Source organism: Coregonus lavaretus, assembly GCF_964263955.1.
Source record: "Coregonus lavaretus genome assembly, chromosome: 26".
In the NCBI taxonomy this organism is placed as follows: Eukaryota; Metazoa; Chordata; class Actinopteri; order Salmoniformes; family Salmonidae; genus Coregonus; species Coregonus lavaretus.
Window position 1 is genome coordinate 5,297,165 of NC_140013.1, and position 25,115 is coordinate 5,322,279.

Below are 25,115 nucleotides of genomic sequence, written 5' to 3' on the forward strand. Positions count from 1 at the left end.
TTTTGACCAGTGTCCCTCCTCTTTATAGAAATGGCCCCTTGGCAAAACGATACTCCTGAATTACCTACAGGACAGTATCTGTGCTTGATGTATCCGATAGCTACAGAGGAGGACAAAGAGGAAGATAAATAAGAGTCTTTCACCCTCCAGACATGAGGACACAAAATTATGAAGGATGTGGAGAAAGAAGAGAGAAAGGAGAGAGAAAGGAGAGAGAGAGAGGGGGGTTCAAGGGAGAGAGAGTGGGGGGGATAAAGAGAGAGGGATGGGGAGAAGGAGATAGAGGGAGAGAGAGGGGGAGCAAGAGAGAGAGAGAGAGAGTGAGAGAGCCCACCTTCGTCCCGGACTCTAAAGGATATCGCCCTCAACCGCAGACCCAACACCTCACACAGGAGCAACAGATCAACAGACACCCCGCCCAGACCAGCAAGACACTCTCCCAGACCAGCAGGACCCCCCACCGGACCTACACATAGAGGACCAATGCTGAGAGGACCTACATCCAGACCACAGCACCACCAGCCACATCAAATAAAATGTTATTTGCCACATGCGCCGAATACAACAGGTGTAGACATTACCGTGAAATGCTTACTTACAACCCTTAACCAACAATGCATTTCTTTTTTAATAAAAAAGTAAAATAAAACAACAACAACCAAAAAGTGTTGAGAAAAAAAGAGCAGAAGTAAAATAAAATAACATAGGGAGGCTATATATACAGGGGGGTACCGGTGCAGAGTCAATGTGCGGGGGCACTGGCTAGTTGAGGTAGTTGAGGTAATATGTACATGTGGGTAGAGTTAAAGTGACTTTGCATAAATAATTAACAGAGTAGCAGCAGCGTAAAAATAAGGGGTGGGGGTGGGGGGGCAGTGCAAGTAGTCTGGGTAGCCATGATTAGCTGTTCAGGAGTTTTATGGCTTGGGGGTAGAAGCTGTTGAGAAGCCTTTTGGACCTAGACTTGGCGCTCCGGTACCGCTTGCCGTGCGGTAGCAGAGAGAACAGTTTATGTCTAGGCTGACACCACCTGGTATAGAGGTCCTAGATGGCAGGAAGCTTGGCCCCAGTGATGTACTGGGCCGTACGCACTACCCTCTGTAGTGCCTTGCGGTCGGAGGCCGAGCAGTTGCCATACCAGGCGGTGATGCAACCAGTCAGGATGCTCTCGATGGTGCAGCTGTATAACTTTTTGAGGACCTGAGGACCCATTCCAAATCTTTTCAGTCTCCTGAGGGGGAATAGGCTTTGTCGTGCCCTCTTCACGACTGTCTTGGTGTGTTTGGACCATGATAGTTTGTTGGTGATGTGGACACCAAGGAACTTGAAGCTCTCAACCTGTTCCACTACCGCCCCGTCGATGAGAATGGGGGCGTGCTCAGTCCTCTTTCTTTTCCTGTAGTCCACAATCATCTCCTTTGTCTTGGTCACGTTGGGGGAGAAATTGTTATCCTGGCACCACACGGCCAGGTCTCTGACCTCCTCCCTATAGGCTGTCTCATCGTTGTCGGTGATCAGTCCTACCACTGTTGTGTTGTCGGCAAACTTAATGATGGTGTTGGAGTCATGCTTGGCCATGCAGTCATGGGTGAACAGGGAGTACAGGAGGGGACTGAGCACGCACCCCTGAGGGGCCCCCGTGTTGAGGATCAGCGTGGCAGATGTGTTGTTACCTACCCTTACCACCTGGGGGCGGCCCGTCAGGAAGTCCAGGATCCAGTAGCAGAGGGAGGTGTTTAGTCCCAGGATCCTTAGCTTAGTGATGATCTTTGAGGGCACTATGGTGTTGAACGCTGAGCTGTAGTCAATGAATAGCATTCTCACTTAGGTGTTCCTCTTGTCCAGGTGGGAAAGGGCAGTGTGGAGTGCAATAGAGATTGCATCATCTGTGGATCTGTTGGGGCGGTATGCAAATTGGAGTGGGTCTAGGGTTTCTGGGATAATGGTGTTGATGTGAGCCATGACGAACCTTTCAAAGCACTTCATGGCTACAGACGTCAGTGCTACGGGTCAGTAGTCATTTAGGCAGGTTATCTTAGTGTCCTTGGGAACCAGTGACTCGGTTAATAAAAAAGTTGTCAGATGACGCAGATGCTAAGCTACAGGACTGTTTTGCTAGCACAGACTGGAACATGTTCCTGGATTCTTCAGATAGCATTGAGGAGTACACCACATCAGTCACTGGCTTCATCAATAAGTGCATCGATGATGTCGTCCCCACAGTGACCGTACGTACATACCCCAACCAGAAGCCATGGATTACAGGCAACAGCCGCACTGAGCGAAAGGGTAGAGCTGCCGCTTTCAAGGAGCGGGACTCTAACATGGACGCTTATAAGAAATCCCGCTATGCCCTCCGACGAACCATTAAACAGGTAAAGAGTCAATACAGGACTAAGATTGAATCGTACTACACCGGCTCTGACACTCGTTGGATGTGGCAGGGCTTGAAAACTATTACAGACTACAAAGGGAAGCACAGCCGCGAGCTGCCCAGTGACACAAGACTTCCAGACGAGCTAAACCACTTCTATGCTCGCTTCGAGGCAAGCAACACTGAAGCATGCATGAGAGCACCAGCTGTTCCGGATGACTATGTGATCACGCTCTCCATAGCCGATGTGAGTAAGACTTTTAAGCAGGTCAACATTCACAAGGCCGCAGGGCCAGATGGATTACCAGGACGTGTACTCCGAGCATGTGCTGACCAACTGGCAAGTGTCTTCACTGACATTTTTAACATGTCCCTGACTGAGTCTGTAATACCAACATGTTTCAAGCAGACCACCATAGTCCTTCATACCACCATAGTCCACCACCATGTTCAGACTCAGTGAGCATAGCCTTGCTATTGAGAAAGGCCGCCGTAGGCAGACCTGGCTCGCAAGAGAAGACAGGCTATGTGCACACTTTCCACAAAATGAGGTGGAAACTGAGCTGCACTTCCTAACCTCCTGCCAAATGTATGACCGTATTAGAGACACATATTTCCCTCAGATTGCACAGATCCACAAAGAATTTGAAAACAAACACAATTTTGATAAACTCCCTTATCTACTAGGTGAAATACCACAGTGTGCAATCACAGCAGCAAGATTTGTGACCTGTTGCCACTAGAATAGGGCAACCAGTGAAGAACAAACACCATTGTAAATACAACCCATATTTATGTTTATTTATTTTCCCATTTGTATTTTAACTATTTGCACATTGGTACAACACTGTATATATACATAATATGACATTTGAAATGTCTTTATTCTTTTGGAACTTCTGAGTGTAATATTTACTGTTAATTTGTATTGTTTATTTAACTTTTGTTTACTGTCTACTTCACTTGCTTTGGCAATGTTAACATACGTTTCCCATGCCAATAAAGCCCTTAAATTGAATTGAATTGAGAGAGAGAGAGAGAGCGAGAGAGAGAGAGAGAGAGAGAGAGAGAGAGCGAGAGAGAGCGAGAGAGAGAGAGAGAGAGAGAGAGAGAGAGAGAGAGAGAGAGAGAGAGAGAGAGAGAGAGAGAGAGAGAGAGAGAGAGAAAGAGAGAGAGAGGTTGGTGCCCATGTTCCATCCTTATTATCAGGTTAATGGCTTCTACTCAGATCTCTAGCTGTACGTCTTTTATCATGAAAATCGGACCGCACATTGCACGTTGTCGCCTTTGCCCTGTTGATTCTGCCTCCTTGATTACCCAAAAAATTTGTGATGCTCCTTTCTCTCAAGTTACATAAGCATTGAAAATATAACTGATTTTGTTCTCAGCTCCATTGTTCCTATTCCATTTTTAAAGATAATTTGGCTCCAGCCACACAACACTTGAGGCGACTGAACTGGACTGGCACAATATAATATTGTAAGAAAATACAGAAGAGTGGATCTGTTTGATTGAGTTTAATGTTTTGGAAAATGATCTTTGATCTACGCAGCCATCTCTCATCTCTCGCATTTGTCTGAGCTCTCAATCTGCCTTTCTGCCTTCTCTGTCTCTCCCACTCAGGTGATGTGTACTCCAGGCCTGTACTTATACCTTAGGGATAGGTTGGCCACAGCAGCTATGTTTGTGTGGCTCTATCTGGCTTGTGTTGTGTTGAGGAGTCAGTCAGTCAGTCACATATCAGGCCCTGTGAATCAAGGTTAAAGGAGGCTGTTATTCCTCCCCAATTAATTATAGCAGACCTGTATGGTTGGAATAGGCTTACTCTTGCCTAGTGTGAGCGCGCCACACACACGCACGTACACGCGCACGCACGCACATACACACACACACAAACACACACTACTCTCAAACTGCGGGATAGATAGAGAGAGAGGGAGGAATGACAGTGACAGCATGAGCATTGCCAAATAGTAGGCCAAATAGTTTTATGAAAGACATCTTTGTGAGTCTGTGTTGTGGATCGTTGGCTCTAATGCTAGCCTTAACCTTGATTGAACTCAGTTGGCTCTGTTGAATTTTGAAGGTTGTTGATACCGAATGAGAATAGGGGGCTTAATAACTCTATCTATATGTACATATTACCTCAATTACCTCGACTAACCGGTGCCCCCGCATATTGACTCTGTGCCGGTACCCCCTGTATATAGCCTTAGCTATTCTTTCTTAAAACTGCATTGTTGGATAAGGGCTTGTAAGTAAGCATTTCACTTACCTGTTGTATTCGGCGCATGTGACAAATAACATTTGATTTGATTTAATTTTTAGACCGCAAAGTGTTTTTGATTTTGATATGGTATAATAGCCCATTGGTTTTGCCATAAACGTATTTCTTAATCCAGAGTGAATATTGATTGATATTGACTTTTATCACAATATCTACTTACTGTAGGCCTACATAGATTTACAGCAGAAAATATGATGTTGAAAAGCAGAGTTAAAGGAATATGGGAAGACTGGTAGATCACTTCAAGTTGTCTGCTGCTGAACTTGTCTGACTAAACCATCTGCTAGTCTAATTCTCAAAGAGGGGTTGAGGAGAGAGAGACGTGTGGGTGTGTGCGCACGTGCGTGTGTGTTTGTGTGTGTGTGTGAGGAGCTGTTGGATGACCCCACAGGTAGACGATAAGGTCCCACTTGACGTCAAAACCCCCTTTTAGATCTAAAATCCATTAACGTGAAGTGGATGCTGCCTGCAAATGAAATAGAGGCAAGTTTATTTGTGAACGTGAATTGTGTTGCTATAACATAGCTTGCCTACGGAGCTGTGAGGGGAACGGCACCTCCATACCTTCAGGCTCTGATCAGTCCCTACACCCAAACGAGGGCATTGCGTTCATCCACCTCTGGCCTGCTGGCTCCCCTACCTCTGCGGAAGCACAGTTCCTGCTCAGCCCAGTCAAAACAGTTCGCTGCTCTGGCACCCCAATGGTGGAACAAGCTCCCTCACGACGCCAGGACAGCGGAGTCACTCACCACCTTCCGGAGACATTTGAAACCCCACCTCTTTAAGGAATACCTGGGATAGGATAAAGTAATCCTTCTACCCCCCCCCCCCCCCAAAAAAAACAAACAAAAAAAAAAAAACATTGTAAAGTGGTTATCCCACTGGCTATAAGCTGAATGCACCACTTTGTAAGTCGCTCTGGATAAGAGCGTCTGCTAAATGACGTAAATGTAAATAGCTTGAATGTATTTCTATGCGTACTTCCGAATGGTTAAATACCGTTTTTTCTGCTCTCTCGATATTAAGAGAAAGCAGTCTCACTTCACCCATGTTCTCATCCTTATCACATGCCCTTCAAATCAATGTATTGTATTTGATGTTTGACATGTATTAATTGCCTAACTAATGTCCACCAAGCTACTAATCCACCACCTATTGTATATTGACCTCCAGACAATTAACTTACTGACAAAGCACACAAGTCTATCACAGTGCCATCCGTTTTGTCACCAAAGCCCCATATACTACCCACCATTGTGACCTGTACACTCTCGTTGGCTGGCCCTCACTACATATTCGTCGCCAATCCCACTGGCTCCAGGTCATCTATAAATCTCTGCTAGGCAAATCCCCGCCTTATCTTAGCTCATTGGTCACCATAGCAACACCCACCTGTAGTATGCGCTCCAGCAGGTAAATCTCACTGGTCATCCCCAAAGCCAACACCTCCTTTGGCCGCCATTCCTTCCAGTTCTCTGCTGCTAATGACTGGAACGAACTGCAAAAATCTCTGAAGCTGGAGACTCCTATCTCCCTCACTAACTTTAAGCATCAGTTGTCAGAGCAGCTTACCGATCACTAGCATCAGTTGTCAGAGCAGCTTACCGATCTCGTACACAGCCCATCTGTAATTAGCCCACCCAACTACCTCATCCCCATATTGTTATTTGTTTTGCTCATTTGCACCCCAGTATCTCTATTTGCACATAATCTTCTGCACATCTATCACTCCAGTGTTAATACTAAATTGTAATTATTTTGCACTATGGCCTATTTATTGCCTTACCTCCATAACTTACTACATTTGCACACACTGTATATAGATTTTCTATTGTGTTATTGACTGTATGTTTTGTTTATCCAATGTGTAACTCTGTGTTGTTGTTGTTTTTATCGCACTGCTTTGCTTTATCTTGGCCAGGTCGCAGTTGTAAATGAGAACTTGTTCTCAACTGGCCTACCTGGTTAAATAAAGGTAAAACATATAAAATAACAAAAATAAAAAAGAAAGCATGAAGTAATAAAGACACTTGAATCATTCCGTGCATACATGCATATATCTCATTGATAAGACATATGGAAATGAGTGTGTAGTAGTGACCAGGAGCTTTCACAGCTTCTATACTAAAGACATTATGGAGATAGGAGGAGGGCAGCCTCTTTTAATCTCACCGTAGTAACAGTCCCCTGGCAACGGACCAGAGTGCCAATTATCACCAAAGTCCCCCAGGTTCTCCCATCTCACTCTAGTATCAGTATCATCAGCAGCGCCGGGAAAGTTTAGAAGCTTCTAGCGTCAGGGGAAAACGCCATCGCTGACACAGTAAGTCATTGGGATGTGTTTAATTATTATTTTACCATGAAAGATTAGATTCCAAGATAGAGCTTCAGAGTACTTTTGTGATTTTATTTTATTTATGTGTATTGTCCTTACAATGCTGTTTTTCATATTTGTGTTATCATGAGTCAGAATTGTGATAATATTTCATATGTGTTGATGGAGGTAGATGGAAATGTTGCAGCAATTATAAGATGAAAGCAATTGATTGGTCATATTTGATCAGTGGTTTTAGTGTGCAGTTGAAAATGATAATGCAATACTGCTTTATAAGTGAAAAGATGTTCATGGTGCTTTTTTAAAATTGTTTTCTGGTTTATAGATGAATTGCAACAGTAAAATCAGTAAATGTAATGATTTATCATTTCAAGTCTCAGTTCCAATGAAGTTGTTTATTGCAGTATTTCAATAGTGGCTCCTGTGCTGCAGTCTTAGCGTCTTCCTGTGTTTCCCAGGGCTCTGATCCTAGCCATATAGACTCCTCTGCAGGAGGACGGGGGCTCCAAACCTTCCTCCTGCTGGATTAGTGAGAGCGAGAGAGAGAACAAGAGAGAGAGAGAGAGAGAGAGAGAGAGAAACATAGAGGAATCAGCATGGGTTCCAGCTCCTCTTCCTATGCCCCAAAAACCATCTATCTGGATGTGGATGGCAAGGTTCAGAAGGTGGGTCCACCTCTATGAGGTTTATATTGTCTCTTTTTCCCTCCCCCATTTTTTTATTTTATTTGTATTCTTGAATTCTATCTGATATTATTATCCGGATCAGCTGAGTTAACAGATTGCGCCGTCAGCTATTTTCTCTACCGTAGCTAGTCAGCGTACTTGAAATCAAATAGTGAACGCCAAGAATGAATATTTGATTACCTATCCATGAGTTCCATCCGTTTTCATTAGCAAATATCCTGGTTGACCACAAAATGAAAGCCACAGACACAGGAACCATGCTCTTCTCTTCTTCTTCTCTTCTGTGTGAGAGGAGATGCCCTCTGAGCTAGTCAGTGGGAGCGCTGGGGTCACTCCCGTATCAGAGTTAGACTCTTATCATAGACAGCATCCAAATGATCTTGTGTGATTACATCTCTTCAATCATTGAGGTCCCTGGCTGCAATGAGGGAGTCAACCAATAGACAGACAGATGGTGAAATGGTGTCATTTTTCTACTAATTGTAGGCTACAGTATGGTTTGACTACTGTATGAATCAGGTGACCAAACCAAAAGCTTGCCAAAGTCATATAATCTCTACAGGTGGCTAATGATATTGACGCAATGTGGGTTCATTATGGCTCCACAACCACACACCTAATCTCATGCACCAGTCATTCTGTGCCCCTTGTTGCCTATGTGCTCTGTTTTATTTCCATATTCGTGGTGGATAAGTTGTGAATACTCCTCAAAACATGAGTCAGGTGAGAGGCCTCTGAGATAGCTGTGTTTTCAAGTTGTGGTAAAAATAGACCAAGAGGTGGTGTAACAGTGTGGTTCACAGGTGTTTGTGGCGTACTTTAAACAAACACAGACAGTGCCACCTGTTGCTAACATGTTCTATGCCTCCATTGTTTTCTACTCCCTCTGAGTCTGAGGAAAACTATAGATGGTCCTGTGTGGCTCAGTTGGTGAAAGCACATTGCTTCCAAGGTTAAATTCCCGCAAGGATCACATACAGAAAACGTATGCACTCCCTGTACTGTAAGGAAAACCAGAATTGTGTGGTGGACTAATTCATTATCAAAGGGGGAAGAAACAGAACATGATATTTGTGAGGGTAGAAACATTACTAGCCTACCCAGTATGTTCTTGTTATCACAGCTCCCGGGCCATTGCACTGTAAGCATATAATGCAGACAGATAACACGCTGCTGCCACTCTCTGTTTATTATCTATGCATAGTCACTTTAACTCTACCTACATGTTCATGTTACCTCAATTACCTCGACTAACCTGTGCCCCCGCACATTGACTCTGTACCGGTACCCCCTGTATATAGCCTCGCTACTGTTATTTTACTGCTGCTCTTTAATTATTTGTTATTTCTTTTTATTTACATTTTTTACTTTCTTACTTATCTATTTTTTACTTAACACTTATTTTTCTTAAAACTGCATTGTTGGTTAAGGGCTTGTAAGCATTTCACTGTAAGGTCTACACCTGTGGTATTCAGCGCATGTGACAAATACAATTTGATTTGATTTGATATAGGCTACTGTGTCTCATATTTGCTCTCATCATATAAGCTTCAACATTGTGGTGTGAGGGTAGCAACTGACTCAGAAGATTGGGTGATCTCGCTCTCTGAGGCCGTTGTGAGTAAAGTCTTTAATCAGGTCAACACCCGCAAGGCCGCAGGGCCCGATGGTATTCCAGGGCACGTTCTCAGAGAATGCGCAGAACAGCTGGCAGGCATATTCATGGTCATTTTCAACCTCTCCTTGTCCCAGTCTGTAATCCCCATGTCTCAAGCTGACCACCATCATCCCTGTTCCTAAGAACTCTAAGGCTTCATGCCACAATGACTACCACCCTGTAGCACTCACTTCTGTAATCATGAAGTGCTTTGAGAGGCTGGTTATGGCACACATCAACTCCATCATCCCAGACACCCTAGACCAACTCAAATTTGAATACCGCCCCAACAGATCCATAGACGACACAATCTCTATTGCACTCCACAATGCCCTCACCCACCTAGATACGTAAGAGGAATACCAATGTGAGAATGCTGTTCATTGACTACAGCTCAGCGTTCAACACCATTGTCCCCTCCAAGCTCGTCACCAAGCTTAGGACCCTGGGACTGAACACCTCCCTTTGCAACTGGATCCTGGACTTCCTGACGGGCCGACCCCAGGTGGTGAGGGTAGGCAACATCACCTCCCCCACGCTGACCCTTAACACAGGGGCCCACAGGGGTGTTTGCTTAGTCCCCTCCTGTACTCCCTGTTCAACCACAACTGCGTGGCCACACACGACTCCAACACCATCATCAAGTTTGCTGACGATGCGACAGTGGTAGGCCTGATCACTGGCGACGATGAGAGAGCCTACAGAAAGAAGGAGGGCATTGACCTGTTAGTGTGGGGCCGGAACAACAACCTCCCCCTCAACGTCAGTAAGGAGCTGATTGTGGAAACGGGGGGGCAACCATCCACATCGATGGGGCTGCAGTGGAGCGGGTCGAGAGCTTCAAGTTCCTCGGTGTCCAAATCACTAAGAACTTAAAATGGTATGGGCCCTCAAATCCTCAAAAAGTTATACAGCTGTAGCATCGAGAGCATCTTGACTGGTTGCATCACTGCTTGGTATGGCAATAGTACCGCCCTCGATCGCATGGCGGTACAGAGGGTGGTGCAGACAGCCCAGTACATCATTGGGACCAAGCTCCCTGCCATCCAGGACCTCTATATCAGGCGGTGTGAAAGGAAGGCCCAGAATTTTTTTTTTCACCTTTATTTAACCAGGTAAGCCAGTTGAGAACAAGTTCTCATTTACAACTGCGACCTGGCCAAGATAAAGCAAAGCAGTGCGATAAAAACAACAACACAGGTTACATATGGGGTAAAACAAAACATAAAGTCAAAAAAACTTGACCGATGTCGGTTAAATTACTTGAATTTCATTTCATTCTTTTTTTTGTGAGCTCAATGTGCACATAAATCATATGCCCGAACGGTGCTACGTAGTAGGGAGTTATAGTTTCCAACAGGCCAATGTTGTACATAGTTTAGTGCAGAAAACTTGATAATTAACTACAATGACCATAATCCATTGCAGGTCTAAACTTGTCCAGTCTGTGTTTCTTTTACGCTTGCTATGTAGGAGAGGGGGTACATAGAGAGCAGCTTCTTCAAGAGGTATCTCTACCTGAAAATACATGATCTAAGTGATTGATAGTATTCAGCAGTCAAAAAAGTATGTTTTGTTTACTTTGAAGAACTACTAAAATAGTGATTTTATTCAGACAGCATAGGCAGCAGCTCTATAGAGATGAAATGATGACTTGGAAGGAAATAATGAAGTCATCAAGTAAAACAAATGTAATATACACAACAACTGAAATATTTTATTGAAGTAAAGTAATGTGAATAAATTATTGTTAATAAGTGATAAGCAGAAATGGGCAGTCACTACCATCATGGGACTAATTGTTTTATTCTGTGTTGTTACAGCATTCAACCCACATAATGCATAGTGCATGTAATGTTTAAAAAAAGTAATCTAAACCGAAATGGATTTTTTATATAATCGAACAGAAACCGAAACGACCTCAAAAAGCACTAATCGCTCAGCACTACTGTTCTTTTGCTTCCGCACGGTCTGACACCAACAACAGCTTCAATCCCATGCCATAAGACTGCTAAATAGCTTACTAAATAGCTGACAAAATGGCTCCTCAGACTATCTGAGTTGACCCTTGTATTTTATCCTTATTTTTGCACAGTCTCTATGCACACTCACAGGGCCCTACACACTTACCACACTGACACTCCAACACACACACACATACTAATTATACTGACTCCACACACATGCACACCCACTCACATACAATCATCATATACGCTGCTGCTACTCTGTTTATCATATATCATGATGACTAGTCACCTTACCCCTATACATTTCTACCTCTATCAATCCAGTATCTCTGCACATTGTAAATATGGTACTGGAACTGACTTACTTATGCTTACTTACTTTATCGTGTTCTTCTTATTTATTATTTTGTTCTACCTTGTTATTTGTAGCATTACATTGTTATTGATTACTGCATTGTTGGGGTTAGATCTTGCAAGAAAGGCATTTCACTGTACTTGTGCATGTGACATTAAAACTTATCTTATAGAATGTTGCAAATTATACAACGTGTGGGTTTAATCCTGGATGCTGATTGGTTAAAACCCATTCCAGCTGGTGTCTATTGCAATGTTGCATTTGGTAGCATTTCAAATAGCAACTGCTTCTCCAATGGATATGGCCTCCAATTTCTTTGGCTCATTAAATCTTGAATGCATTCAGGGATAAAAATGGTCAATGCCTTCTGCATATTTAATCCACTTAGCACAAGTGAATCTACCAGATTTGGTTACCTTTGAACACCGACTAGCCTATGTATTCAAGTCTGCTTTGATTTTGGATACATAGGGCCAGGCACTTAGTAAACCCAGTATAGTTGTGATGACACAAACCCCTGTTGTTATGGTGGCATAGAGCTTTTTCAAGTAGAGACCTGAAAGTGACACATGGCCATTCAAGGGCTCGAGAGTTTGAGGGATTGTCTACTACACCTGCTTGTGTAAAAGGTCTTTGTGTTGTTGGAGGCTAGCCAACAACAAGCTTAGATACACTTTACTTGACAATGAATTTCAGACAGACACAGTATACAACGAATATGTGTGCCATCAGCATACCACTATATACAGTGGGGAGAACAAGTATTTGATACACTGCCGATTTTGCAGGTTTTCCTACTTACAAAGCATGTAGAGGTTTGTAATTTTTATCATAGGTACACTTCAACTGTGAGAGACGGAATCTAAAACAAAAATCCAGAAAATCACATTGTATGATTTTCAAGTAATTAATTTGCATTTTATTGCATGACATAAGTATTTGATCACCTACCAACCAGTAAGAATTCCGGATCTCACAGACCCGTTAGTTTTTCTTTAAGAAGCCCTCCTGTTCTCCGCTCATTACCTGTATTAACTGCACCTGTTTGAACTCGTTACCTGTATAAAAAGACACCTGTCCACACACTCAATCAAACAGACTCCAACCTCTCTAATTAATTTGCATTTTATTGCATGACATAAGTATTTGATACATCAGAAAAAAAGAACTTAATATTTGGTACAGAAACCTTTGTTTGCAATTACAGAGATCATACGTTTCCTGTAGGTCTTGACCAGGTTTGCACACACTGCAGCAGGGATTTTGGCCCACTCCTCCATACAGACCTTCTCCAGATCCTTCAGGTTTGGGGGCTGTCGCTGGGCAAGACAGACTTTCAGCTCCCTCCAAAGATGTTCTATTGGGTTCAGGTCTGGAGACTGGCTAGGCCACTCCAGGACCTTGAGATGCTTCTTACGGAGCCACTCCTTAGTTGCCCTGGCTGTGTGTTTCGGGTCGTTGTCATGCTGGAAGACCCAGCCACGACCCATCTTCAATGCTCTTACTGAGGGAAGGAGGTTGTTGGCCAAGATCTCGCGATACATGGCCCCATCCATCCTCCCCTCAATACGGTGCAGTTGTCCTGTCCCCTTTGCAGAAAAGCATCCCCAAAGAATGATGTTCTTGGGGTTGTACTCATCCTTCTTCTTCTTCCTAACACGGCGAGTGGAGTTTAGACCAAAAAGCTATATTTTTGTCTCATCAGACCACATGACCTTCTCCCATTCCTCCTCTGGATCATCCAGATGGTCATTGGCAAACTTCAGACAGGCCTGGACATGCGCTGGCTTGAGCAGGGGGACCTTGCGTGCGCTGCAGGATTTTAATCCATGACGGCATAGTGTGTTACTAATGGTTTTCTTTGAGACTGTGGTCCCAGCTCTCTTCAGGTCATTGACCAGGTCCTGCCGTGTAGTTCTGGGCTGATCCCTCACCTTCCTCATGATCATTGATGCCCCACGAGGTGAGATCTTGCATGGAGCCCCAGACCGAGGGTGATTGACCGTCATCTTGAACTTCTTCCATTTTCTAATAATTGCGCCAACAGTTGTTGCCTTCTCACCAAGCTGCTTGCCTATTGTCCTGTAGCCCATCCCAGCCTTGTGCAGGTCTACAATTTTATCCCTGATGTCCTTACACAGCTCTCTGGTCTTGGCCATTGTGCAGAGGTTGGAGTCTGTTTGATTGAGTGTGTGGACAGGTGTCTTTTATGCAGGTAATGAGTTCAAACAGGTGCAGTTAATACAGGTAATGAGTGGAGAACAGGAGGGCTTCTTAAAGAAAAACTAACAGGTCTGTGAGAGCCGGAATTCTTACTGGTTGGTAGGTGATCAAATACTTATGTCATGCAATAAAATGCAAATTAATTACTTAAAAATCATACAATGTGATTTTCCGTCTCTCACAGTAGAAGTGTACCTATGATAAAAATTACAGACCTCTACATGCTTTGTAAGTAGGAAAACCTGCAAAATCGGCAGTGTATCAAATACTTGTTCTCCCCACTGTAACTGACATTGTATAATCTGTTTTGGCATTTCTGTGTATATTGCTGTGATTTACAGAGAATGATACAAACTCTCTCACTGGGTTGATGACGCAAGAATTTGTTGCTAGTATGTTGTTAGAGTGTCGTATTATCTGCGAGATTGGGTTGGTCCCTGATAAGGGTAGGCTACAATGTGTTTAGTTCAAACATATTTTCAACTGCATGCCTTTGTGATTTAGTCCTCAACATTTTAACTCTCAACATACAGGGCTCACTTGAAAAAGAGAGGTGAATCTTGATGTGACTTCCCCGTTTAAATAAAGGGTAAATAACATTTAAAAAATATAATTGTTTTCTTCCCCCACTCTTTCCACTTTGGACACTGCAGCCTTTTCTTTTACAACAGACTCAGGTCTCACAGAGAGCTGATTGTTTTCAGATGGCTTGAGATGCATAGGGAGACACAGACGACACTCACCATGCGTCTGCCTTTTTTCAGGTGGTTTTCAGTCGGCACTGCAGCCCATGTGACATCAAGGAGCTTCTTTGTTCCTCATCCAACATCCCCAGGTCAGTGACATTTCAGCTGCAGCCATCACCTTCTCTCGTCTCTCTCACCACTCCCTCACAGTCACACGTCAGTCTAAAGTATGCATTACGCACAACACATTTGTTTCAAGTTCACTACAAACTTATCGACCCCCTATCCTGACAGAGCTTCATGAATGATGAGTAAACTACAAGTAAACACCAAATGACAAGCTTAGCGTGTGTTTTAGAGCATATTAAGAAGAAATGGAGGTTGCATTCTTAATGGAACACTATATAGAGCACTAATGTTGTGACCTTGTCAAAAGTAGTGCAGTTTGGGAATAGGGTGCTATTTGGAATGCATCCTTATTATTTATTATTGTTGCTCCCCCTCCATAGGAATACTGCCATCATGATGGTGGATCCTGAAGGGGCCCTGGTGTCCATAGACCCGACTATGCCTACCAACTCTCCCAAGTAACACTTCACCTTTACCCTAATCGCCTAATCTCAATGATACAGTATATTTATTGATCTCAGTCGTAGAAAAGCCTTCCTGACCGTTGTTAATCCAAAGACTACATAGCCTTTATACTCTGAGTAAAAATACTTTTCAAATGTGATGTAAACTATGACTTGATGAATGATGTTAGAATGTCACTGACATGTTTTACAGCTCCTTGTACAAAGTCATTTCTTTGTCCACCGGTCAGCTAGGAGGTGAAGTACCAAAGTGATATTTCAAATTCAGCAACACTTTTTAACCTTTGACCTTTTAGTCCTTAATTAATTCTTACTCACATAACTCACATAAAGCTATGACAACAAAACTTAAAAACAATGTAAAAACAATGTTAAAACAGATCTGGGTACTAAACATTTCTTCATGTTTACCGGTAGCTTTTTGATCACAAGAGTGATTTATTTCTTGCTTGTTTGCGCCCACAGATAAAGAAGACATGTTTCAAAACGTGTTATCTCAGGTGGCAGAGCAGTTCAGCAGGTAATTGGTGTGTTTATGTTCCACTGCAGACAGAAGTTTTCCACTTTAGTTTTTTCCCTTTCCACAGAAATACCTCCATGACACCAGGACCTTTCATACAAACCCCTTTCACATATTTTTGCAGGGCTTTCCGAATCAACGAGCTGAAAACTGAGGTGACCAACAGACTGGCCATGTTGGAGAAAAGAGTGGAGTGTATGTGCAGGGTTTATTCTTTAACTTTCGATGTGTGTTTCTCTCTTGTGTGTGTGTGTGTGTGTGTGTGTGTGTGTGTGTGTGTGTGTGTGTGTGTGTGTGTGTGTGTGTGCCTGTGTGCCTGTGTGTTTCACTGTTACTGAATTCACGCCTTTATGTACTAACAGTCATGTTGTTGTTACAGTGGAGGGACTGAAGGTTGTGGAGATTGAGAAGTGCAAAAATGACCTAAAGAAACTACGAGATGAGATGACATCCAGAGGAGGAGGGAGGTACGATGACCTTTGACATAAATTACACTCATCAAGCCATGCTCCAGAGCTCTTAGGATATTCTATAGTAAGACTTTTATGATGGTTTTAAAATGTTGTTGTGATTCAGAGAAATCATACAGCTAGTAGATTGATGATACAAATATGATGTATTTGCTCGCATCTCTTCAGAGTTGGGAACTGTCCCTGCAAATACAACTTCTCAGACGACGGGAAGAAGCTTAATCCCAGACGTGACGTCCCAAGTTATCCAAAGGTATACAGCAGGCTACATGTTTTTTTCTGAGTCATATCTAAAGATATTCATCACTTTTACATAATTAATCCTAGGAATGACGCAGTGCCTTCTCTCTCATTTCTACAGTACACCTTATCCCAGGAGACTATTGAAGCACTGAAGAAGCCAACATTCGATGTCTGGCATTGGGAACACAATGAGGTTAGTTCTCTTGAGATTCAGATCTAATATCTATTATATTTCCAACCAGGCCTTTATAATCACATTTTTGTAGTAAAACATTTTGAAGTATTTTCTCAAATTGTGAACTTAAAGGAATACTACACTCAAAAACGATATTTTGGTATTTTGTTCATTAGTCCAATCCCAAATGTTTTTGCATGGCAGCAATCAAGTTTAAGATAGAGCACTTGTTGTGCCTTATGATGATGTGTGTAGTATTCCTTTAACTGTGTCTTTGATCGGTGGTTTAGATGCTAAGCTGCTTGGAGTATATGTATCACGACCTGGGACTGGTGAAGGAATTCAACATGAACCCCATCACTCTCAAACGCTGGCTGGTAAAAGTATAACTGTAGAAAAGCAATTACCTCCATATGCAAGTGATATGCAACTGATATGGAACAACAACTTCAAAAGAAGAGAACCAAAGAGTATTGATGACTAGGATAGTTTGATTGACAGCTTTCTTTCTCACAGCTGGGCATTCAGGAGAACTATCGCAGCAACCCGTTCCACAACTTCCGCCACTGCTTCTGTGTCAGTCAGATGATGTATGGCATGATTAACCTGTGTAACCTGCCGGTAAGAAACGACTGTACTAATATAATATAATACATGCCATTTACCAGACACAAATGGTCTATAACTAGGGTCCAGAGTTTTTTCCTGGTCAGGTCAGGTGGTCAGGAAAATCTCCTGGCACCTTGTATTAGAGATTTATAGTAGACTAACATGTGCTATGTGTGTTCCTCAGGAGAAGATGACTCTGACGGACATGGGCATTCTCATGACAGCTGCAGTGTGCCACGACCTGGACCACCCCGGGTACAACAACACGTAAGCGCCCAAAGGTTCCTACTCTGCGCCTCAGTTCCCCCTGCTCTATAGCCTTGACTAGATCTCTGAATAGATGTTGATGATAGACACAATACTGAGGTGTTCATTCACAAAGAGATCTTTTGGAACTTCTTCAATTATGTTATTACATTGTGGAAATGGTCCAATGTATGCTTCCAGGTTTGATGTAAGGTCAGAAGTTCCTTCCTAACCATGTGACATGACCAGGGTAAAACTCTGGGCCCTAGTGATTATAGGCTTCCCTGGTCAGGACATGTTGTCAAGGAACGCTCCTGGTTTTAGGCATAAATCAAACTGTCACAGAGGTGTATTTTGCTCGTCAGGTACCAGATCAACGCTCGCACAGAGCTGGCCGTGCGTTACAACGATATATCTCCCCTGGAGAACCATCACTGCGCCGTGGCCTTCCAGATCCTCTCGCTGCCCGAGTGCAACATATTCGCCAATGTCGAATTGGAGGCCTACAAGCAGATCAGACAGGTAGGTGGTGTCCTAGGCTAATGCACAGTGATTCTTCTGCATCCCAAATGGCATAGTGCACCACTATTGACAGAAGTAGTGCACTATATAGGGAATAGGGTGCCATTTGGGATGCGGCCTTTGTCTTTTTGCATTTCCTTCTCTCCAACTAACCAGGAGATGTTTTGAGTTGGCCTAAGGTAGGATGATTCCATCTCCCTTTACAGGCCATCATTACCCTGATCTTGGCCACAGACATGGCCCGGCACGGAGAAATATTAGACTCCTTCAAACATAAAGTGGACAGCTTTGACTTCACCAACGAGGAGCACGTCACATGCGTACGTATCGTACATCACATGACATCAACTGTCTATGAATACTGTACATCAAGGGGTGCCAAATAGGCATAACTTTGTTCAGGTATAGCCTCAGCACTTCAGCAAACAACAAAAGGTAGGAGGGGTGGTCAATAACAAAGACAGGGATGGAAAAATAGGGCATACCCAAGAAAGACTTTGAATAGGGGACTGGAGATATCACGTGATTGTAATGGAGTTAAGATCGTACTGTAAGCTCACTCCACAGCTATCTTGAAATGCCGCCAATGGAGCTATCGAATTAGATCTTTTTCGATAGCTCAAGCGGTTGGTACGTTGTCAAGGAGGGGGTCACGTGGGTCTGCGAGCAGAGGATCACTGGTTCAAGCCCGATATGGGGACATGGACGGTGGAGGAAGCTAAACTGTTAGCAGCACACTGATGTCCGTTTCATGATGTCAGTCCTGTCCATCCTATGGAATAAAGCCAGAGGGTTCGAAGATAAAGTGCCTGTGTTAATCTTAAGTGCTCCAAAGCCTTTTACCACAAAAAGTCTAGCCAATGATAAAAACTATGGTTGTGTTGACATAATGCATGGTGAAAAGGTCTCTTTATGCCTTGTCCGTATGTGTGCAGCTGAAGATGGTTTTGATCAAATGCTGTGACATCTCCAACGAGGTTCGGCCTACGGAGGTGGCTGAACCCTGGGTGGACTGTCTGCTGGAGGAGTATTTCATGCAGGTGATCTCAATCAAGTCTAATCATGTCTAAGAATAATAATGTATAATAATGTATAATTATAAAGTCTAATAATAATGAGTCTAGTAATGTGTTGATTGGAAGTATGGGGTGAAAACAGGCTCAGCTGTCACTCTTGAAGTTGCGCATGCTTTTATTAGAAGGGTAAAAATAATGTATGTTTTAGCCATCTTGGCCTTCATCAGAATGAGTCTATTAATTAGAATGATGTCATTAAAGAGTGGAGTGACATGTTCAAACCCTCCTGTCTCGGGAATGGACAGAGTGACAGGGAGAAGACTGAAGGGCTGCCGGTGGCTCCGTTCATGGACAGAGACAAAGTGACCAAGCCCACTGCCCAGATCGGATTCATCAAGTTTGTCCTCATCCCAATGTTTGAGACAGTCATGAAGGTATGCGTGTGTGTTTGAACTACAAAGCAATGTCACAATATTAGATTTACATAGTGTGTAAGTATGTGTGTGTCGGTGTTGGTGTTTGTGCACATGAGCGTGTGCGCATCTGTACCCGTCTGCGAGTGTTTGCGTGTGCTTCTGTTTGAACACATCTCTTATATTTCATGACCTCTTGAAAACAATTCCATATTGACTAGAAAAGGCTGCTGTCCTGAATACCTACCCACCATCCTCCCCTGTGTGTGTTGCAGCTCTTCCCCCAGATTGAGGAGATCATGGTGCAGCCTCTGAGAGACTCTAGAGACCACTATGAGGAGCTGAAGCAGATCGATGACGCCATGACAGAGGTAGGACATCTGTTCTCACTTAATGTTACACTGTCCTTCAGGGTTGGGGTGAATTCCATTTGAATTCCAGTCAACTCAGAAAGTAAACCAAATTCCAATTCCAATTCCCAATTTTCCTAATTGAAAAAACATTGGAATTTGTTATTACTCACGATCAACCAGGGTATTTGTATCGGTGGTGGGGTGGGATTACATGTCCATGTCCAACCACTTTCTAACATAAAAGTGTGTCTTTTGTTCAATGAGGCGCAGAAGAAAAAAACAGAAAATATGTCATTAGGAGGGAAGAAGAAGTAAGCTTTGCTGCTGCTACGAGTGCAGTGGTGCTGTGTAAGTAACTGACTCTGATTGGCCTGTAGTGTTAGCCCTGAGTGCCCTCTCTCTTCTGCCTCTCTCTAGTCTGCCGACAACAACACTGCTGCAAGCTAGTGAGCTAGCTATAGTAGGAGCACAAGGCTTTTTTTTTTACTACGACCGCACAATATTTTCATCACTCTGAATTTGCTTTCGAAAAAAGAACTGAATTCACAAAAAGAAACAGCTCAACTCTACCGCATTACAAATTTTTGTTTTCACAAAAAGAACAACAGACTCTGTTGAGTATTTGGAACCACTAGCAAGATGAGGCTCTTCCATTGAAGATGAGGTTTATAGTTGAAGTATTCAGTTCGATAGTATTCCCCTCCAATTTGCACCAATCAGTCCTGGCCCTTGGGAGGGAGGGCACTCACCTCAACACCAAAAACGAAGCTGGTCAATTACATAGACCTGCAGCCCAGTGGCAAAAGCAAAGTGGTGAAAACGTTGTGCTGTCTAAACGTCATCAATGTGGGTCGTTGGATTCTTTACAACCTCATTGATAACGTTTTGACGACCAGATACTGTCTTCCCCGTCTATGATTTTACAGTTTTTCTTTCCCTTTGCTGTGTGTGGTATTGCAAGTTCATAGTGTGCAGGATTTTCCACAGCGAAGAGCATTGTGAAGGATATGGATACTGATGGAGCCAAATCACAATCAAGAATGCTTTGTCCTACTCAAAGCACTGTGTGTGTGTGTGTGTGTGTGTGTGTGTAGGTGTGTAGGTGTGTGTGTGTAGGTGTGTAGGTGTGTGTGTGTAGGTGTGTAGGTGTGTGTGTGTGTAGGCATGTGTGCGTGAGGGTGTGTGTGTGCGTGGGGGTGTGCATGTGTGTGTGCCACTTAATCAGAATCCTCTCTCTGGAGAATCCCATCTGATATCCTGAAGTGCTTGTTTCATTTTAGGGCTCTGGCTCTCGTTTTATGATCCAAAAATTCAAAAAGGTCATGGGTCGTCCTGATCTGCGTCTTTGAAGACAAGATGGAGGGTGAAAAGACTTGTCTTCTACACACTGAACCAACCTTAGACTACATGAAACCTCCTGGTTGATCTCCACTGTTTTGTTATGGACATTACAGAAGGACAATGGCTCTGTTTCAATGTCCACACTAGCATACTACTTAGGAGGAATTAATGTACCAGGCACATTGGAATATAGCTAATCTGAAAGCTAATTGGTCATTGTAGGTATCAAAGGCTGTGTTTACACAGGCAGCCCAATTCTGATCTTTTTGCCCAATTATTGGCAAAATATCTGATCTGATTGGTCAAAATACCAATATTTGGGCAGAATATCATAATTGGTCTGTCTATGTATATGCAGCCTATCATAATTTCTGAGTGACAATTGGTCATTGTAGGTATTAACATGCCATATTTTCTGCTTTCTGTTTTTAGTCACACTTGTTGATGTTGATATTACAGTATAATGAATAACAACTAAGTTGTTTACTAGAACATTCACGTTTCCTTTTTCAATTCTCCTATTCAAATGCAAAACTGTTTCTGAAACAGTTTGAATAAATTGACTCTTAATTTAACCATGTCAAGTACACAGCATATTTTAACATAATTAACATAATTCTTATTATGAGTTTAAACAAATTCAACTAATTATCCCGTAGTGTGTGCACTGAATGAATTTACATAAATTCATATTTTGAGGTTTGTGTAATAGCACATCTATTGTTGTGCAATATATTCAGTCTTAGATACATGTTGTAAGTTATTACAAAAGTATTTAAATACAATCTAAAATGTTATTCTTGTATTCTATTTATTTTTGCATAGTACATCCTACATAAACTGTGCAAAATACAGCACAGTTGTAAAACATATAACATCCTTTTATACTAAATGTGTCACCTGGTAATAAACTCCACCAGTATTTTGGAAAGTTGCAGGTTATTAAGAAGAAATCAATATGTACAGTAGTATCTGATTTTCATCTCAGAAAGTAATTCTCATCGAAGGTTCATGAGTCATGCCATTGACCCTTCTCCGATTGGTGCAGCCATGAATGAACCAATGGGAGGTCAAGCTCGGGAGTCTTTGAAAGCTTGTGTACTTTACTTGATATCTGTATTCTATTGTGTATGCTTTATGCACAATATGGATGTCCCATGCTTACGCTTGGATTTCCTGCTCATTGTCGTTTAGGAAGCGTAGTAGTCTGTAGCTTCAGGCTTTGAGGGGGTATGTGTTGAAACAAGACTTCTTTGCCAGTTTTGTTGTACAACCCCAAGCTACCACTTAACCCACATCTCTCTATAGTGTCCCTCCACAAAAATAAGTGGGTGGTATTCAACAGCTACAGTAGATTTTCTATTGCCAGTTTTATAACCTTTGTTTATTGCAACCTGTTTCACATTTCCAAGAGTGATAATTGTCCATCTGTAAGACGTTACTTACATATGATTACACTTTTTATGACCTACATGATTCTGATGACATTTGGATGATAAAGTAATTTATATGGCCCAGAAGAATCCAAAGAGATAGGATGTAAATACTGACTTTAATGTTTTTAGCAGGTCTGCTGCTAGATACTAATGACTTTTGGAAAATTCCAGAGGGACAAACAGGGATGAAAATAACTTTCTTCTGTACGTTTTCTTTGCTAGTTGGCTTCACGTATAAGACCTTTTCACCTCTTTTCTGCTTCTGTTTGATGGGGTTGAACTTAGGTCCTGAGTATAGCCTAGTCATTTTGTTTAGAGGGAACTATCTCTATACTCCATGTTGCATGAAAGTAACCACTAGTCCTTGCTTACTCACTCTCCCCCCAACATTGTATCTTTCTGATAAATTATACTTTGCGTGTAAACTATTTGTTTTAGTTCTTTGTTTGATTCTCACTGCAGTATCATTTTGCCCTTTTCTCTCATTTCAATTACTCATAAACACCCCTTAGACATGTCCTACTCTGTTGATGATGCAGCAGCAAGAGACTGAGATGACTCCCAAGACAATTATAACCTTTTTCATCACTCAAGTTTCTTCAAAGAAAGGACAACTCTCAGTTGACACTAAGAGACACGTCTGAAGCCTTTGAATGAGAGTAATCACCCCCCAGCCCCCTCTCCCTCTCTCCCTCCCTCCTTCGCGCTACTCTCACTTGCGTGCAAGACATCAAGACACACAGTATTTACATTAACCAGAAGGAATGCTTTAATTAGCTATGACATACTCTTATCACGAAGGAGATGTTGTTGCTTTGCCAAGCAGAGCTAAAGGGACATATTGATTTAGTTTAATATACTGTATGCACCCTTTAAATACCTTGTATCAGATTACCTAATAAATGTCATCAACAATGTGTATTTCACTGCTACCTTTTATTACTATTACAAGGGGATGAAGATGTACAGTAGACATTGAAGACAGAAAATGTCACCACAGCTTTTGGATATTGTGATTCTTTTCCCTGAACTGATAAAGACCATTGGACACAACTAATTCGTTTTTTGTCTTAAACTGACAGATTTCTATGTTTTTTTATGTATTATGCTAATGAGATTGCCGCGGAGACGCGGACATCGACTATAGGGGGTTAATTCATGCCATTTATTTTCTTTAGCACTTCTAACACCCATTCAATTGAACAACAACCCATTACTGAAGTTGTTTTTATGAACGCAATTTTAATTAAATAATTGATAACTAAAAAGTAATCAATCTATTATAAGTGCCTTGGGCAAGTGTCACATCTTATATTCTCTTGCCAAAGGGCTTTAAAGGTATTTTTGTGGATCTAAAAAAGGGTAACTACTGTATCACTTTCAAAGAAACCTTGACATTCTGTGGTAAAAACAACAAGACCTTCCAAAGGTTTTCCAAAAAGTTTCATTCTAACATGCTAATGTTACCGATCTGAAATGGCTAGCTAGTTAGCGGTGCGCGCTAGTAGCATTTCAATCGGTGATGTCACTTGCTTTGAGACCTTGAAGTAGTTGTTTCCCTTGCTCTGCAAGGGCTTCAGGGTTTTGTGGAGCGATAGGTAATGATGCTTTGAGGTGACTGTTGTCACTATGTTCAGAGAGTCCCTGGTTCAAGCCCAGGTTGGGGCGAGGAGAGGGAAGGAAGCAAAACTGTTACACTAGGTAAGACCAGAAGTCTGAGGTTTCACATTAAACCTGTTAGAACTTGATAAGTAGACCTGGTGCATCTATGTTGTCATACAGGCAGAGGTGTCATACACCCTAAACATCTGAGTGGGCACAAAGTATTGGGGGTGGTCCGGAGGGGGCTAGGCCCCCTGTATGTAAGTCAGAGGATTTTGCATTTTCAAACACCTGAAACACATTTTTCCTGCAATCTAGAGGCATACTCATTATGCTTAATTATCTAAGCATACCTATTGAGCTGTCTGTATCCTCCTGACTGGTGGTTCTTTTTTTAAAGAAACTAAATATGCTTCTCTGCATCTCTGCTAAAATCTGGGTAAAAGATTGAAAGGAATTTGAGTCTTATTAAGTACATTTAGTAATTGCTTGCTTTTCTAAAGTCTACTAACCTTGCCAGCAGGCATGCCAGCTAAAATAGTTAGACAAGCTAGCTACTCTAACTTTATTGATAGCTTGAAATGGCTTCTTGGTAGCTAGTTATGAGGTTGGGATATTGGGAACATATCTGGGCTAGCTAAAGACATTTTCATAAAATTGGTAGGTGGCTAGTAGTATTACAGAGAAACAACAACAAAACATTTTACAAAAAAATATACAGTACCAGTCAAAGGTTTGGACACACCTACTCATTTGTTACAGGAGGGGGTCGCAGTTCCGGAGCGACCCACTAGGTGTCGTCCTCCGACATCCTTAGGCACCTCCTCACTCACAGTCGGGACTAATCATCTTCCTATTGGTGTCACCTGTGTCTATCTGATTCACCTGTGTATTTCTGCCCTCACTTCCCTGTGTTCCCTTGCTCAGCAGTACTAATCAGTGTCTGATCGCGGGACGTATGGACAGGTATGTGAGAAGTGTTCGCCCTGTTTATTTACTATTT

General features: G+C 42.5%; 1 protein-coding gene across 2 annotated transcripts; it reads left to right on the top strand.

Annotated features, from left to right (window-relative positions):
* Positions 1 to 7,592: 7,592 nt before the first annotated feature.
* LOC311101269 (high affinity cGMP-specific 3',5'-cyclic phosphodiesterase 9A-like) lies at positions 7,593 to 21,082 on the top strand (the record flags this gene model as incomplete). Of its 2 annotated transcripts, none has more annotated exons than XM_084142399.1 (18): positions 7,593 to 7,661; positions 14,652 to 14,722; positions 15,083 to 15,160; positions 15,360 to 15,403; positions 15,632 to 15,686; positions 15,811 to 15,881; positions 16,066 to 16,153; positions 16,325 to 16,409; positions 16,518 to 16,592; positions 16,865 to 16,951; positions 17,091 to 17,195; positions 17,368 to 17,450; positions 17,795 to 17,951; positions 18,158 to 18,271; positions 18,887 to 18,991; positions 19,273 to 19,401; positions 19,656 to 19,751; positions 21,014 to 21,082. In XM_084142399.1, 18 exons carry the CDS (start codon positions 7,593 to 7,595, stop codon positions 21,080 to 21,082), a joined length of 1,581 nt encoding a protein of 526 aa, XP_083998525.1. The 2 variants fall into 2 exon arrangements, with proteins under 2 accessions (XP_083998525.1, XP_083998526.1); XM_084142400.1 differs by lacking the exon at positions 21,014 to 21,082 and adding an exon at positions 19,998 to 20,048.
* Positions 21,083 to 25,115: the final 4,033 nt, after the last annotated feature.